Below are 14,670 nucleotides of genomic sequence, written 5' to 3' on the forward strand. Positions count from 1 at the left end.
ATCAATGGTGGGCGAGTTCAAGGCTGCTTTGTCACCTGATTGCTGCTGCTGCTTTACAAGGCACCGTGCACTGTAGACAATAATAGGTGTGCCCATAAAGTTTTTAGTGTTTGCTCACCTCTACTGTTATTGAGACATCACTTCCATTGCTCTAGGGTCTGCCTGTTCCCCTGCCTTAGGGGTCATAAATCAAAAGGTCTTAGGTGAGCTCACAGAGGCTCAGCGTAGCATATCACACTTCTTAATCTTGAGCAATTTACAGGTGTAGTCTCCAGTCACGTGCTACAACTTTGCTCTGCTTATTGTGGACCTGAAGATTAGTTTAAGCCCTTCAAACTATTATTGTCTCTTCAGTGTCTGTTCTTCTGCTCTATTTTCCCTTTTGCGTCCTTGCAGTTTCTCTCATTGTGTTTTATGTCTTGTTCACCACTTACACAGTGTTCCTTTGACTGCTTTGGGTTTTGCTGTCCTGTTTTGTGATTTGTGGTTTGTGTTTTTTTCACCTAGTGTATTTATCAAAGTGTTTATCTGTGTAGTACAGCAAGTATTTAAGGTAAAGACTTTTTTCTGCAGCTGAGATTTCACAACATCTGTTTGGAAGTTATTAAACAGCCTGGTTGATCATTGCCTTCTTTTTGCCTTTTCTGTGCATCTTTACAGATTACAGATTTTTTCGGGAATTATGCTGAGTGTCAAATTTTTGGCTGTATAGGCAGAAAAATAAAAGGTAGTCTCCTGAGTTTGCAAGCTTTGCTGAATAACATACGACTTCCGGAGCTATGATGGAAACTTGTTTAGTTAAAGATTAAACATATTAACCTTGTGTTATTCCTGACCGAGATGGAACTAAGGTGAAGGAGCAGTCAACGATGCAACATTACTGTAAAGAAATAAAATAAATATAAAAGGCACAACCTGTTGCTTGTGTGTTACAGTTTCATATATAATGTTGCATTTTCTTTGAGTTAAAAAATATAGGATTGTTTTAATGTATAGCCATATAAACCACAGAGAAAGATGGCAGTTAGTGGTTTTGTCTTGAGACCACTGTAAGTTCTTGATTATTTATGGCTGAGACCAATCACTTCCTGGGTTTTGTGTTTTATGGCTGAGACCAATCACTTCCTGGAGCCATGTTATATCAGTTTAGCAGAGTTGAGCTGTTTTCCCATTCCTGTTGAATGTATGAACACTAGACCAACTTTAGTGGTTGTCTTCTTCATAACCAGTCGCAGAGTTGAGCTGTTTCCCCATTCCTGTTGTATGAACACTAGACCAAGTTTAGTGGTTGTCTTCTTCATAACCAGTATTCAATGGTAGATAAAAAGCCTAATGTCTCCCCTAACTACTTTAAAATAGACTTGGGAGTCATATCCTAGAACCCAATATTTAACTCAGCACCAAAACATGTAAATAAAAGTATAGTGCTACAGAATGTCTGTTTTTCAGATGTGAATCATTTTATTTAACAATAGAAATATCCAGTAAACTGTGATAGAAGACTGAGGTCTTCTATTACAATGTTACCGCAGATTTAGATACACATATTAGGCTGTGAAAATTAACACGTAAATGGCTTTAATTAATTAGTGAAATAATAATTTCTCTAAAACTCAGTCAATACACGTGTTGTCATTTCATCACGATCATAATCGACATGGGACTTGTGAAGGTGAACTTGAAGAACCGGAACCTCATGTGAGGAATATTTATATTACATAAAGGCGTCAAAAACAATTCCATTTAAAACAATAGAACTGTTGGCGACTCCATGTGACAATAGAAAACCTTTCAGCGGTGAACATGTAGTCTCTGGTAAATGACCAGCACCGGCTGTGATTTTCTTCTTCTACTGTTCATTCCTGCAGCACTTGATAGTGCCCAGCAGATCCTTTTACTCCACCCTAAACCCTTCCCTCTTCCCTCCCCTCCTGCCTGGGAGATGAGGAGAGAGAAGTTTGCCGGCGGCTCGTCCCCTCAACATTCACCGTGATTTCATTTACACGAGGAAGAGCAACAACAGCCAGCGGTGAAGCATTTTTGCTGGTCCGGGGAATGCTTAGGACTAAACCACAGCCCAGACCAAGTCAAGTCTTTATCTGCGTGTTTATAAATCAAATAAAAACATCCGACAGTCACCGTTGATGTCGCTAAAGTAGTAGAAACTCGGGTCAGTGGGACAGCGGCCGGACGCGGACTGTTGTCTGACGGAGACGCTGCTTGTCTGATCGTCTTATCCTGTGTTTTTAACCGTTGTTTTTGGGTCCCGGAGCAGTAGAGGAGAAGAAAAGACGGAGGCGACGAGAAGATAAGAAGAAAAGCAGCCCAGTGAAAGTAACAGCGTGCGACTCAGGATGAATAACGTCAAAAACGACAAAGAGAACGAGCAGAGTGAATACACCAACCACGAAGAGGAGGTAGGTCTGCTACCTGCAGCCATCGTTCATCTCCACGTCTTTAACCTTGGCCCTCCTGTGGTCTTTTTAAGTTGTTTATTTCCCCCCTTCTTAATTACATTTAACATTTGATTTTGTGTTAATGCATAGATAGTAACACACCTTTTTACAATTGTTTAACCAGCTTAACGGTACATATTTTGGTTATCAAAATTCAGCGCAATATAAATACATCCACCACCAAATCCATTATGAGTTAGGGTGTTTAACTTTAAAAACAAACGCATTTTGAGTAATCTTAGAAGATAACCTGTTTTTGTGATCTACAAGAAAAAAAGAAGAAGAAATAAATAACATATCCTGAGGCAATGCATTTCAGTAATAAATATAACTGGAAAAAACTTTCCTTGACCCGACAAACCACTTTTAGGTTACTACCCACCATTTGAGCAACAGTGCATTAAAATATATTTTATGCTCAACAATCAGATATATTAAGGCAAATTGTCTTTTAGATATTGATGTACAAAATATTGTATGTATTAGTCTAAATAACCTTTATAATCCATTCTGACATTTCTTTCAGGATGCTTTGAGATTTGACCATTAATGTAAAAAGAAGTCAAAGTTTAATCTTCATGTAAACTAGAAAAGATATTCAGTTTATCACTACATAAAAGCAAAGAGACCAAAACATATTCATAATGAGGGGGGTAAAAAACTGTGCATCTTTATCAACGTCATTGTGGAAGCATATGTTAAACACTTTGTAAAACTTCACAGCAAGATACAGGAAGAACTAAATTTATGATAAAATATACATCACATATTCATGGATGCTGAGCTAATCTATGACCAGGGGTGGAATAAAGAGACTTTGTAGACACCATATTTAAGTGATGGAAGCTCTAGCTCACTGTACCATAAAAGAGGACTCCACACTACTTTCAGAAACAGTGGTGCAGGGAATTCTGAGCCAGGGCGAATTAGTTTTCACTGAAGCTGAGGGAGCAATTGGAGTTCAAACAACTGCTGCTGCAACATGTTGGCAATAAGCCTTTTAAACCTCGACGCCCAGCATTAGAGTCGGCCAGGAGCACCCTCTCTACGGTTGTAACTTTATCTCAGCTACACTCATTGTTTGTCCAAATGTGTAGTAATCCATTAAGTTTCTTGTGAAAGTTTCTCCATGACTTGTTAGACTAAGGCTTGGTTTCTTTCTGGTCTCCTCTGTAAACATTACACAATCCTGGTCCGTCATATCACATTCTTGGTAAATAGGTTTTTGAGGAGTTTTGGCATGCAGTGATTTTCGTTGACATGGATACTTCTCTCTACTAATAACAGAATTGTTATTTCAGAGCTTGGCTCATCCTGGACACTGTGATGTAAGAGTTGTCTACATAGTTTTATCAGATATTTGGCTCTAAAAAGTTTGATAAAAGGTCATTCAAGAATATTGCTCAGCACTTTGTTACCCAAATAGCTGAACATGATCAGTCTGATGTATTGCCATATTTGGCTATTTGCTGGGGTTACTATGGGTACAAGCAGCCACTGTAACACCTCTCAGATGAAGTGTATCGAACTGGCCTGAGTTGAAGTTGTTTAATGATCTACTCACCTTTTCACATTGTGTGTTCTACTCCACCGTCTTGGAGTAGAAATAACTCAAAGCTTGTTTTTGGCCGAATGTCTGATCCAGACCTGCAATTATTTATCTGGCAAAATAATCTTAATTTCTCCTTAATTTGTAAATCATAAACAATAAAACATACATATGGATTAATAAACATCCTACAAGTTTTAAAATGGCCTAAAACTCAACTTGTGAATTCAAATCTGAAACATTATCCTGTAAAACTATAAGAAATCGAGAATATTACAAAATGTTCTGAAAACAATGTTCGTGATTTTTTGGCACATGAAATTATTTATCAGTAGATATTGAATGTTTTCTGTGAACACTTTCACCATTATTTGTCTTAACTTTTATTGCTGGAGTCTTTCTATAATTTTGAATTGTGGTCTTTCTAACTGGAGTCTTTCTATAATTTTGAATTGTCTGCCACTGTACTCGGGGTGTGTATTGCAAGAATCTGGTGATGCAATACGTATCATGATACAGGGCAACAATACAATATATTGCGATGTACTGCGATACTACAGGCACGACGATATGTGGAGTTTTTTAAAGCAATTTAAATGTAGGAAAATGTTGGCGTGAAATGTAATATTGCGATATATTGGTGTATTGATATTTTCTTACACCCCTACACAGTACTACTGAATTACCTGCTTGTAAATTCCTCCCATTGTTTAGTCAGTTCCTTCACTGTCTGGTCAGCTGTTGGTTTTTTTTTTGGTTTTGCTTGATTTTTTTTTTATTAATTGATTGATCATCAAGTTTTTTGTCTGCGACTATAATTTTACACTTTTATGTTCTATGACTAGGATGTCAGAAGGCGCACACAAACCAAACATATTATTTAACCGTGACGGCATCCCCTGACATTTTAAATACCTAACAAGTCATTTATATTACCCAAACACTCATACCATTTAATACAAATATTCTCATTCTCGTAATTAGTCAAAATTTGATGTGAATTCCATCATGGCCACAACCAGCAGGCCTCAATATTTGTCTTTTACAAACAGAGAGACAAGGAGACAGAGAGAGTAATGACCAAAATAATCTAATGGTTGTGGAAATGTTTGGAAGCCATTCAGACTGGCAGGAACCTAAATTTACCTGGGTGAATTAATGAACGGCAAGACAGCACCATTTTGTCTTGTGGTGTAATGGTTTGTGTTGTATGCAGGCGAGCAGACAAATGTGTAACACACACACACTAACATTAAAACTCTCATACACAGGCAGGCGTTGATGTGTGCAATCGCTTGCAAACTTCTGAGGGGACGGTGAGGTTATTAACACATAGATAAAAAAGCGTGGCAAAACATAATGCAACTAATTTCTGACTGCACAGTGATGCTCTCTTTGTCTTTTACGTTTTCTATAAGATTCAGGGACAAATTCAGTAGTCAATCCCTCTAATAAGGTTTTGTTTGTCCAAGTCTGTGTAATCAGTACAGTGTTTTCATTAGCTTTTTTCTGGAAGCAGATTTGATCTTTTTTGTAATTAGTATCTGCAGGGGCACTAGTCTGTCAGGGGTTGGATTTTCACCTGCCATGCAGCAAATCCTTGGTTTTGAATCCATTTACCTCCTGCCAACACCCAACACTGGTGAAAAAATGGAAGGGTTTTACTATTGCAAAATCAAAATTAAATCAGTGAGAGACTCAAAGCACTGTCCACATAAGCTTAATGAGTTGGTAAGAATTTAAATATAATATAAACTTACCACAATAAAGCATAGTAATATTAAGTAATAAATACAGAGTAATAAAGTGAACGAAATCAACAAATAATACTATCACACAAATGGAAATAAATAATAAAAATATGAGAATTGTGCAAAAGAAAACACCGAAATCTAATTCAATTTGCCTTGTCTTCCTCTTATGCAACAGTTGTGTGCCCTTGTTGAGTTCCACCCACAACTTATGGAAGAACTGCCATGTATCTTTAAACTGAGGAAAACATTGATCGCTATTATAGTGTAGGCTCGGTATCCACCATGAGGAATCCAGACTTTTTTGTCATATTTGAGCTTTGTCACTTAGATTTAGTCTTCTTTTAGGATTTTTTTTTTTTTTTTTTGGTTTTCCATATTCTTAATTTTACAAGGTAAACTAAAAACAAATTAACTGCTCCTCTTCTTATCCTTTGTATAAATGGTCCTTTAACATGTGCTTTGTGCTCATTCGCAGTAGCTCTGTAAAAATTGTGTTTTTTAGTAGTTTTATCTGTGGCCCAAGACATTGTTCATTTGTTTACAGCATCAGATATTTTTATTGTGTACAGATATGATACAGTGGTTAAAAACTGCAACAATCATCTTCCCCATGTCATAATTTTAATGGTTTATTGCTAGTTTGTGACCTTTTACAAGGTTCTTCTTGTTCTACAGAAAATGAATTGTCTCCAACATTTAACACAACCGTAAACTATGACCAATGGGAGCCAAAGTTTAACAGCCTTGCTCCTGACTCTCACATGCTACACAAGACTCCCCTCCCGACTCCCCCTTGCAAAATGTACTTTAGTACACGACTAAATTGATCACTGATTTGCACCAGTAAAACTATAAACTTCTCGTGCTCACTCCACTGCTCAACCTCTTACACGCACAGCATCATTGGTGTACACCAAAGCTCCATGATGCCTAATGTTTATCTTATCCGGGCCACTGCTGTCCAAACATGGTCCTGTAGCAGGCAAGGTATGCAGGTTTCAGTCTCCCTACAGCATCTAATCTTAAGAGCTGGTCTGATAAGCTTTATTATTGGGTGTTCTGGATACTATCATGCACTGTGGCACTCAGCGGTCGCTGATGTAGCAGAGGTGACACTCTGATGTTGACGGATATGTTTGACCAGCTGTAAATTCCAGACCTTGTATGGAAAATGGAGAGTTAATATACTGTTGTATTTGTAAAAAAAAATAAATTTGAGGGTATTTTAAGATTTTGAGATTTAAAGGTCAGAACAACAAATTTCACCAAAGTAATTCTTTATGATCACGTATTTACAGTAAGGAAAATAGCAAACTTCAATAGAACATTTTAATCATAAGTCAAACATCACAGGCCTTAGGCGTAATTTAGAGAGCCCATGTTTCATTTAGACCATAATTAGCAGATTAATCTTTAGATTCTAGTACATTTGATTTACTGTAATTCAATAAGTCATGAGTCATTTATTAAATCTGTAAAGTCATTTATCAAGGGAGATGAATTTCTTCCACATTGTGATATAAAGAACTAGCACTTAAATAATTTCTCTGTCATTGTCATTTTGTCAGATGGTGGGTCAGACAAAATAACCCTGTCTATTCAGGGAAAATTAATTTCCTAACCTTTTTTTAGACAACTGGAATGACAAAATCCTTTTTTTCTATTTTTGTTCGCCACAACACAATTCAAGTACGCTCACTGTCAGCCAAGATCCTCTTGAATTGTCTGACTGCACCTGATATTTGAAGAACTGTTTTTTACACAGTAAAACTGTGCTCCAAGATGTCACACTGGTAACGCAGCAGGAGTTCAAAACTTGTCTGACATCTGTTGATTCTAGTTTTTGGCGGATCCTTAACGTAAGTGGATATTTACGAGCGCCTAAAGAGAAACAGAACACCACTCAAGCGGGGTTCAGCAAATGCAACACGTCTCCCTGGGGTGTATTTGGACTTCACTTGGCCTGCTTTGGGGATCCATCCAATAGGTCCTCTTCAAATAACAGGTCATGTGGCCATCGTGACCTTTTCCATTAAGAGACACAGGTGGGGGGGCAGCCCTGCTGGAACAGGCACTGTAAGGCAGAGGGACACCTCGGCAATCTGTAGCACAGTGGCAGCGGGGTGTGTGTGTGGTCCGTCCTTGTGCTTGTATCTTTGAAAAGGGCATGTAGATAAATTAATGCTTTGTGACATGAAACATTATCAGGGGGCAGCTTAGAAAGTAAAGTGGCCACAGTGGGCCAAATGGTGAATCATGCAAAGAATGTCATGTATTTTTCAATATCTTCTCAGATATATTTTACTTAATGCACTGTAGTTAAGATCTGTTCTTACAACAGCATTTGAAAAAAAATGATATTTCATGAAACGGGTTCAGGCTCACACAAACAATAAAAACCCAGTTCCAGCTACCCCTCTGATAGGTTGAAGGTTTTATTTATAAAGGCGCCAGGGGAACTGTCATCTTATCTTAGCCATTTGTCAGCTGTGCAACAAGAGGTATTTGAAAAGACAACAACAAGGCTTAGCGTCAGGAGCGGCTGGCAAACATTGCTTGCTAAAGTGATGTGAGAAGAGAAGAAAGAACAGTACACTGTTCGTATGGTGCTATACATTTATATAAAACATTTCTGGAGCCATTAAAACAATAAAAACTGCTCAAAAGTCAAGAGAGAGATTTGTGTTTTGCTGCTCTCCTTAAAAGGCATCAATTGTCAGTTCTGAGTTGCTTCATAAGTAATGAGTGGAGAAGGTGTGAGCTTGTGCAGAGACAGTGTTGGCCATGATGTCCTGGTATGTCATAATGAATTTATGTGCCTGGTTAGTCACCTCCACTCTCTACTTTTCCTTGTACACTATAAAAAGCCTGTACATGGTAAGAATTGCCTTCTGTTGCCCTTCCTTGTAATTCATATTTTTTGAACTCATCAATTTCTTTGTTACAGCTTCATCCATCCATTCAGCACCTCCTCTTCTGCTCCCTCTCTCCCCTTAATCTCCTTTCCTCACCATTTCCTTCCATGGTCCTTTTCTACATCCCACCCTTTATCTTGCCCTCCTGCCGTTTCCTCCACCCTTTTCTCCCTCCACCCTGGTACTGTTTATAATTTGTCTCTTATCCATCTCTTTCCTGCCTCCCCCTTTATCACTGCTCTCTGTCTTTAGCACCCTAGCAAACGCTCCTCTCTATCACTTATCGTCCATATGTTGATAATGTGACCCAACCTACACCCCACAACACTATGACCAGAATGTTTTTTTCTTGTTCATAGAAAGAGGCCTAAATATGGAAATAAAGCAGCGTGTTGGAAGAAAAATGTTATTGCCTAATGTCAAAAATAGTTTTGAAAAAACAAAACAAAACTTAAAATGTCAGAATTTGAAGGATCTCAAAGACCTTCACAGCGACATTGAGGCATTAGGTACTGTTAAATGCTGATGCTGATGCTGATGTTGATGACAACTATTTTGATTAAACTGTAACATAATTGTTACTGTATGGCCTTGCAAATCTGACTTTGCTCTGCTTGCAACCCATTATGCTGTTTAAACAGCAACTGTAGTGGAGTAGAGTGTACAAATAACTAACTAAATCTACTGTGTACTGTATATGTAACAGATTTACTTTCACAGCCATTTTAATGGCATTTTGTGCCACAGTTTGTACCAAACATTAAACTAACCTTAGCCATGGTTTTTACAAACTTAGCCTATACTGACAGTTTGTCACTTCTAAAGCCTGCCTCTAGCACTGGGACCTTAGTGACATGTACTGTCAAGCACTAAGGTGACAAAGAGACAAAGAGCAGTGACACTGGCTTGGCTGATTAGTCCATGCTAATGAAAGCTGGGAACGTTAAGACCATTATTTTAGGCTTATCAGATAGGAGTAACAGGTGAACAAACATATATACGTGACATAATTTGAAGGGCAGGTTTGAAAAAGGAGTGAGAAAACTGTTGTGTTTCTGACATTGTGTTTTTGAAAAACTGGGGTCTTTCTAATAAACTCCAAATTAGACATTCAGGCCATTGACATGCGATCAGAGTTTGGTGATGAGATGTAGACTTAACTTAAGGGTTCACAATGAGGTCATTTGTATACTAAAAGCACTTGTGGAAAAACTTGTGGAGAGGAAAGAAACAATAAGGTACTTTCCACCAAACTCCGCCGTGATGCTTGGTGTGTGCTTAAACTCAGAGTTGATCCCTGACCTGCACAATAAAAAGGTCGTAACCTGTGAACCCTGACCGTAAATGTGAAACTTGACTCATTGAACCCTTGAAATTAACAAACAAGCAGAGTCATCCATTTATGGTCGTTTGACACGTCCCAGACCTGCAGTCTCTCACTCATCACATCCTCTGACAAGAAAGATGAAGGTAGAAAAACAACCTGTGAGGATGACACAGAGGAAGGCCAGCACAGAGATGTTACAACTGGGCTGACAAAAACTGTGGGAGTTTGTCAGTTAGACAGTTTTTAACAATGTAACACTCGAATGATGCATAAAAAACACACTCTTCAAGAGCTCACCTGGCTTACTGGCAGATGTTGATCAGCAAATGGAGACTTTTTAAGGTTTTTGGAGGCTTGAAAGCGACTTGTTTGTGTCGCCTGAGCTTTTCTGATTGCTTATGCAGGTGGAGGCACCGCTGTTGTGCTCACATAACAATGTGCTAAGGTATGTACACCCTTTGTATTCTTTCAAGGTTAGATGTTTGTCCTGCCATTTCTGGCCTGAAAGGCTAGCATCTATTAACTCGGCTGTGAAACATCCAGTTAAGGAGAAAGAAACACTAAGAATTATTTTTTTTATTTGAAGGTCGTGCTCCTTATTTCAGGATTAAATGGTCAAATAATGCATTGAATTCACATCAAAGCAGGTAGCTATGATTGTTTAATTTTACAAAATATATAAACCATTTGAGGAAATTGGTGCAACAAATTTCTCTGACCCATGTCCTAAGCTGAATAGAAATGACGCATGAATAAAATGCAAGGACATTAAGTCAAACTGCTTCATCATGCTGACTGACAAATCATAGCTGCAGGAAATGTTAAATACTTTATAGAGTGTGTTGAATAGACTTTCCAGTCAGGTGTCATTCCAGCCTTCAAGTATGGCTTTGTTCATTTAAGCTTTAAAGTAGTACAAGTGTTTGGTGGAAGGCCAGCCTCCATTTTGTTTGAGGCCAACTCAGATATCTTTAACATTTGGCTACATTTAAAAATGTAGTAAATAGAATAGTTGGGAAAACTTGTGTACTATATACGTCATACAATACTGTACTATCATACTATGCTAATAATGAAAGTACGTCATACAATAGTGTACTATCATACTATGCTAATAATGAACTTAAAATTGTGATAGAAAAATAAATTTGATAGCAAATTAAATAGTTTATAGTAAATGGCAAAAGTGCCTTGTAAACAGCAAAGCTTTTTTCAAAGCAGAGTTTTCATCCGCTATCAGGCCTAATTAACTAAACTAAAGCAGACTTATCATTTAAGAGTAATAACCCACACTCGTGCTGCTGAACTCTTTTGTTAACACACCTCCTCAATATTCTTTCCTAAAACTTTGTGAGTCACTTGAGAACCTGCAATGTGCAATAATGGAGTATGGGCTGATGACCTCATAAAGGGATCCTGGAGTCAGGGACCTTTGATTAGAGGGACATTGATCCTTTAGGACTTTTATCAGGAGTTTGAGGTTGAACTCAAACTTTGTCCAGTTGTTCCATACTAAAGCATCAATTGCCCCTGTCCCTGGTCCTCCTTTGACCCGCACTCACATTACCCCAAAGGGAGGCGAGCTAATGCCGGGTTGCATCCGCCACATACGTCAGTGACTATTGTTTATATGCAGTTAAAGCAGCGTGATCGAGAGCGAATCTGACGGGGAAAAAAGTCAATGACTGTTTTGTGAATTATTTTGAAACTAGTCAGCCTTCTGTTCAACACGATGTCGCCATTACTGTGAGCTGCTGTCAACCAGAAAAATGATGCAGCAACATATCTTCAGCAGCATCTGACTGATATGCATGTGGAACAATGTGTGTTTTGAGTGGTGTGCACACACACACACAGCACTCACACTACCCCAAAAATCTTTCAATCTAGGGGCAGTTGTGCAGTAACGTCCTAGTGGGAGTGCACTCTAATAGGATGTGATGCTTTTGGCCCCCAGGCTTCACACTTCGCTGTGTGTTGCCAGGGAACTGCATTGGTACACTAGTTGTGAGATACTCAGCTAGCATTTGGTAGCCAGGAACCGCTGTTACTGATCACTGCCTCCCTGCATGTTAGTAAGTGAGCAGACCATAAATGGTCAATGACACCAGGGTCCATTGCAAATCACTTAGCACTATGGAAATGCAACTATGTGGCTCACGAGTAACCCATAAAACAGTGTCTTTAAAACAAAGTAAATCGGACCCAGTGTTGATCATTGCTTTGTACAATTCTTGAGAAAACACTCGGCCTGACCTTCTTCCTAACTGCGTCATGAAACGTGGACATCTCTATTTACCTGGTGGTTTTGTGTGCTTGGCACTGTGTTTCTCAAGAAAGTCTCAGCGCAACATAAATAAAGCCTGTTTTCTGTGATTAAAAGCAGATGTCTCTTGGAGAGAGCTCTTGATACATTAGCCTGTGAATCACCCTGTAGCCAGTGTGTGCTGTCTGCTTTACACCGGACACACGGCAAAAACGATCGTATATCACAACAGCTGACGTCAGGAAGTCTCAGAAATGGGGTCCAAGAATGTTCCATTGTTCCAAGTGTGCACTGGACTCTTTGTCTGCGTGTGTGTGTGCGTTTTTAACTGACTGTGTTCAACATATTGAGCTCTTAAGTGTCATGACTAAAGATAAGAGCTTGGCAAGGAAAGGAAAGATGACTAAGATTTTCTCAACGTGTTACAACTGCACAGTTATGTAGTGTTGGAAATATGTCAGAGCACATGTTTCACTGAACATGGATTTATAAGGAAATATGAATTTTAATGGAATGTAACAGTGGTGATTCAGAAGTAACACATACATAATGTGTAGCAATAAATGGACCATGAATCTGTCCACTAAACACTTGTCAAACGCATCTACATTTTTTTTTCTTTAAAAAACAGAACAAAACACCACAGCATTGGTTTATCAGCTGTCAGTTTCTGGCCTCGCTCGTGTCTGATTGATACCATCCTGTTGTGAAATTGTTCCGGCCTCGCTCCATATAAGGTGGTTCAGAATAGTCTTTTTAATCTGATGTGCTGTAGACGGAGGCCAGTGATTACCCCGGCTAAATTGAGCTCAGTTGAGTTAAGATAATGACTGAAGGTGAGAAAGTCAGTGAGGTGAGATCTTTTTTTTTTCTTTCAATCTTTTGGCTGAGTGGTTGGTTTGGCATTAACCAGCGTTTGCTGCCCCCAGTTGCTAAGCTCCTTTGTTTGTGTGGTGCTCTGCCTTTGGCATCGGTGGTGCGTTATCAGGTTACATGTGGGAATGAGTTGTAGTGTTAGTTCAGCACTTCCTTTGTCCCCTGAGTTATGGATCCTCTCGCTAATGAATCTTTGGTTCTACTCAGTGTAACTGCATACTCACACTCTTCCTTTCCAAATTCAACCCTAATATAGAATCAAATTATTGACTGAATAATTGCATTACTAAATCAAATCCTCGTTCACAGCATTGATGGTGTGCCGGGTGGAGCCGGTGGAAATAGGTTTGATGTACACAGTCTGCTATTGTTTGATTCAGTGTCTCCTGTGAGTTTGAGCAATTATTTGCCTGTACTGAGCCATCTTTAATTAGGTGATAATTTCAGGATGGAGGTGTGATAACTGCATGTGTAGGTGATTGTTTAAGCCTATGTAAAATTTATGTATCACTTAATGTGCTCTACACAATATGGAAGATGAGCAGTATGCAAAAATCAGGCTGTTGTATTAATTAGAGACACATGTCGAAGCTTAGTGTTACAAATACCTACGTTAACAACTCTTTCCGGGACTGGCCCCTTTATTGAACACAGGCCTCTACAATTACATCTAACAAATAGAATTTTCCTGAAGCTAAATCAGACCCCTATCACATAGTCAGCAGTGACCCAACACCTTTAGTTGTGCTCCCACCAAATGAACAGTGATGTCCATGTGTGTCCCCTTCATCTAATCAAGCCACCACTGTGGTAAAAGTGACCACTTCACACCTCAAGGGTGCAAAAAAAATCAGTTTCTTTCATTAAAGACAGCAGTAGAACTTTTGGGAGCTACCTTTATTCATTTTATTACTCACAGTTACACAAAGGATCAATAGCACTCTCATAAAGTGCATCAAGTATGAAGACGGAGACGGCAGCTTGGATTAGGTTAACATCATATCAAAAGGGCACATGAACTCGTGCACATAGCCTTAGTTCTCTGAAACTGTGCAAGAGGCTCTGCAGGTTTAAATCTTTTATTTTACCCGGACTAAAAGCTTCAGATATCCTTGGGCAATTGGTCAGTCTTGCTAGCTCTCAGAGGTAGAATTTTATTCCCCTTACACAGAGTCAGGTTAGCAGTCTGTGTGCAAAATTGAACCTAACTACTGGTTGATAATTTATTGTACTTAGATAAACTTATATAACCTAAAAGTGAATAACAAAAAATACAAGCTGTATTTATTTCACTTTACAGAAGCTACATGTCCAGAAGACTTTTCCTTAAAATGCATTCAAGTTAAATTTATAATTTCAAATTTCAAATTATAAATTTAACAAAATAAATTGTATTTGTTTATCATAGAAAATACTGAAATCAAAATGTTTAAACGTTTAGGAAAAAGTAAAGGCAGAGGTCATGTGTGTCATGATTATAGAGCACAAAGTTCTGACTGCCCTGCCTGAAGTCCAGATCTGTCTTCT

General features: G+C 38.6%; 1 protein-coding gene across 14 annotated transcripts in view; it reads left to right on the plus strand.

The window, feature by feature from the left end:
* Nucleotides 1–1,928: 1,928 nt before the first annotated feature.
* LOC103387484 (RNA-binding protein with multiple splicing-like) overlaps nt 1,929–14,670 on the plus strand; it is a 37,428-nt gene continuing 24,686 nt past the window's right edge. For 7 of the 14 annotated variants that reach the window (XR_003051590.1, XR_003051595.1, XR_003051602.1 and 4 more), the window contains exon 1: nt 1,929–2,417. Coding sequence is in view for 6 of the 14 variants with exons in the window: in XM_017036371.2 (XP_016891860.1) it covers nt 2,355–2,417 (63 nt within the window). In the remaining 8 variants the exon portion in view is untranslated. The remainder of the gene's footprint in view (nt 2,418–14,670) is intronic. The other 7 variants (XR_003051560.1, XR_003051576.1, XR_003051566.1 and 4 more) reach the window with 3 other exon arrangements.

Source organism: Cynoglossus semilaevis, chromosome 1 (assembly GCF_000523025.1).
Source record: "Cynoglossus semilaevis isolate Cse_v1.0 chromosome 1, Cse_v1.0, whole genome shotgun sequence".
Taxonomy (NCBI): Eukaryota; Metazoa; Chordata; class Actinopteri; order Pleuronectiformes; family Cynoglossidae; genus Cynoglossus; species Cynoglossus semilaevis.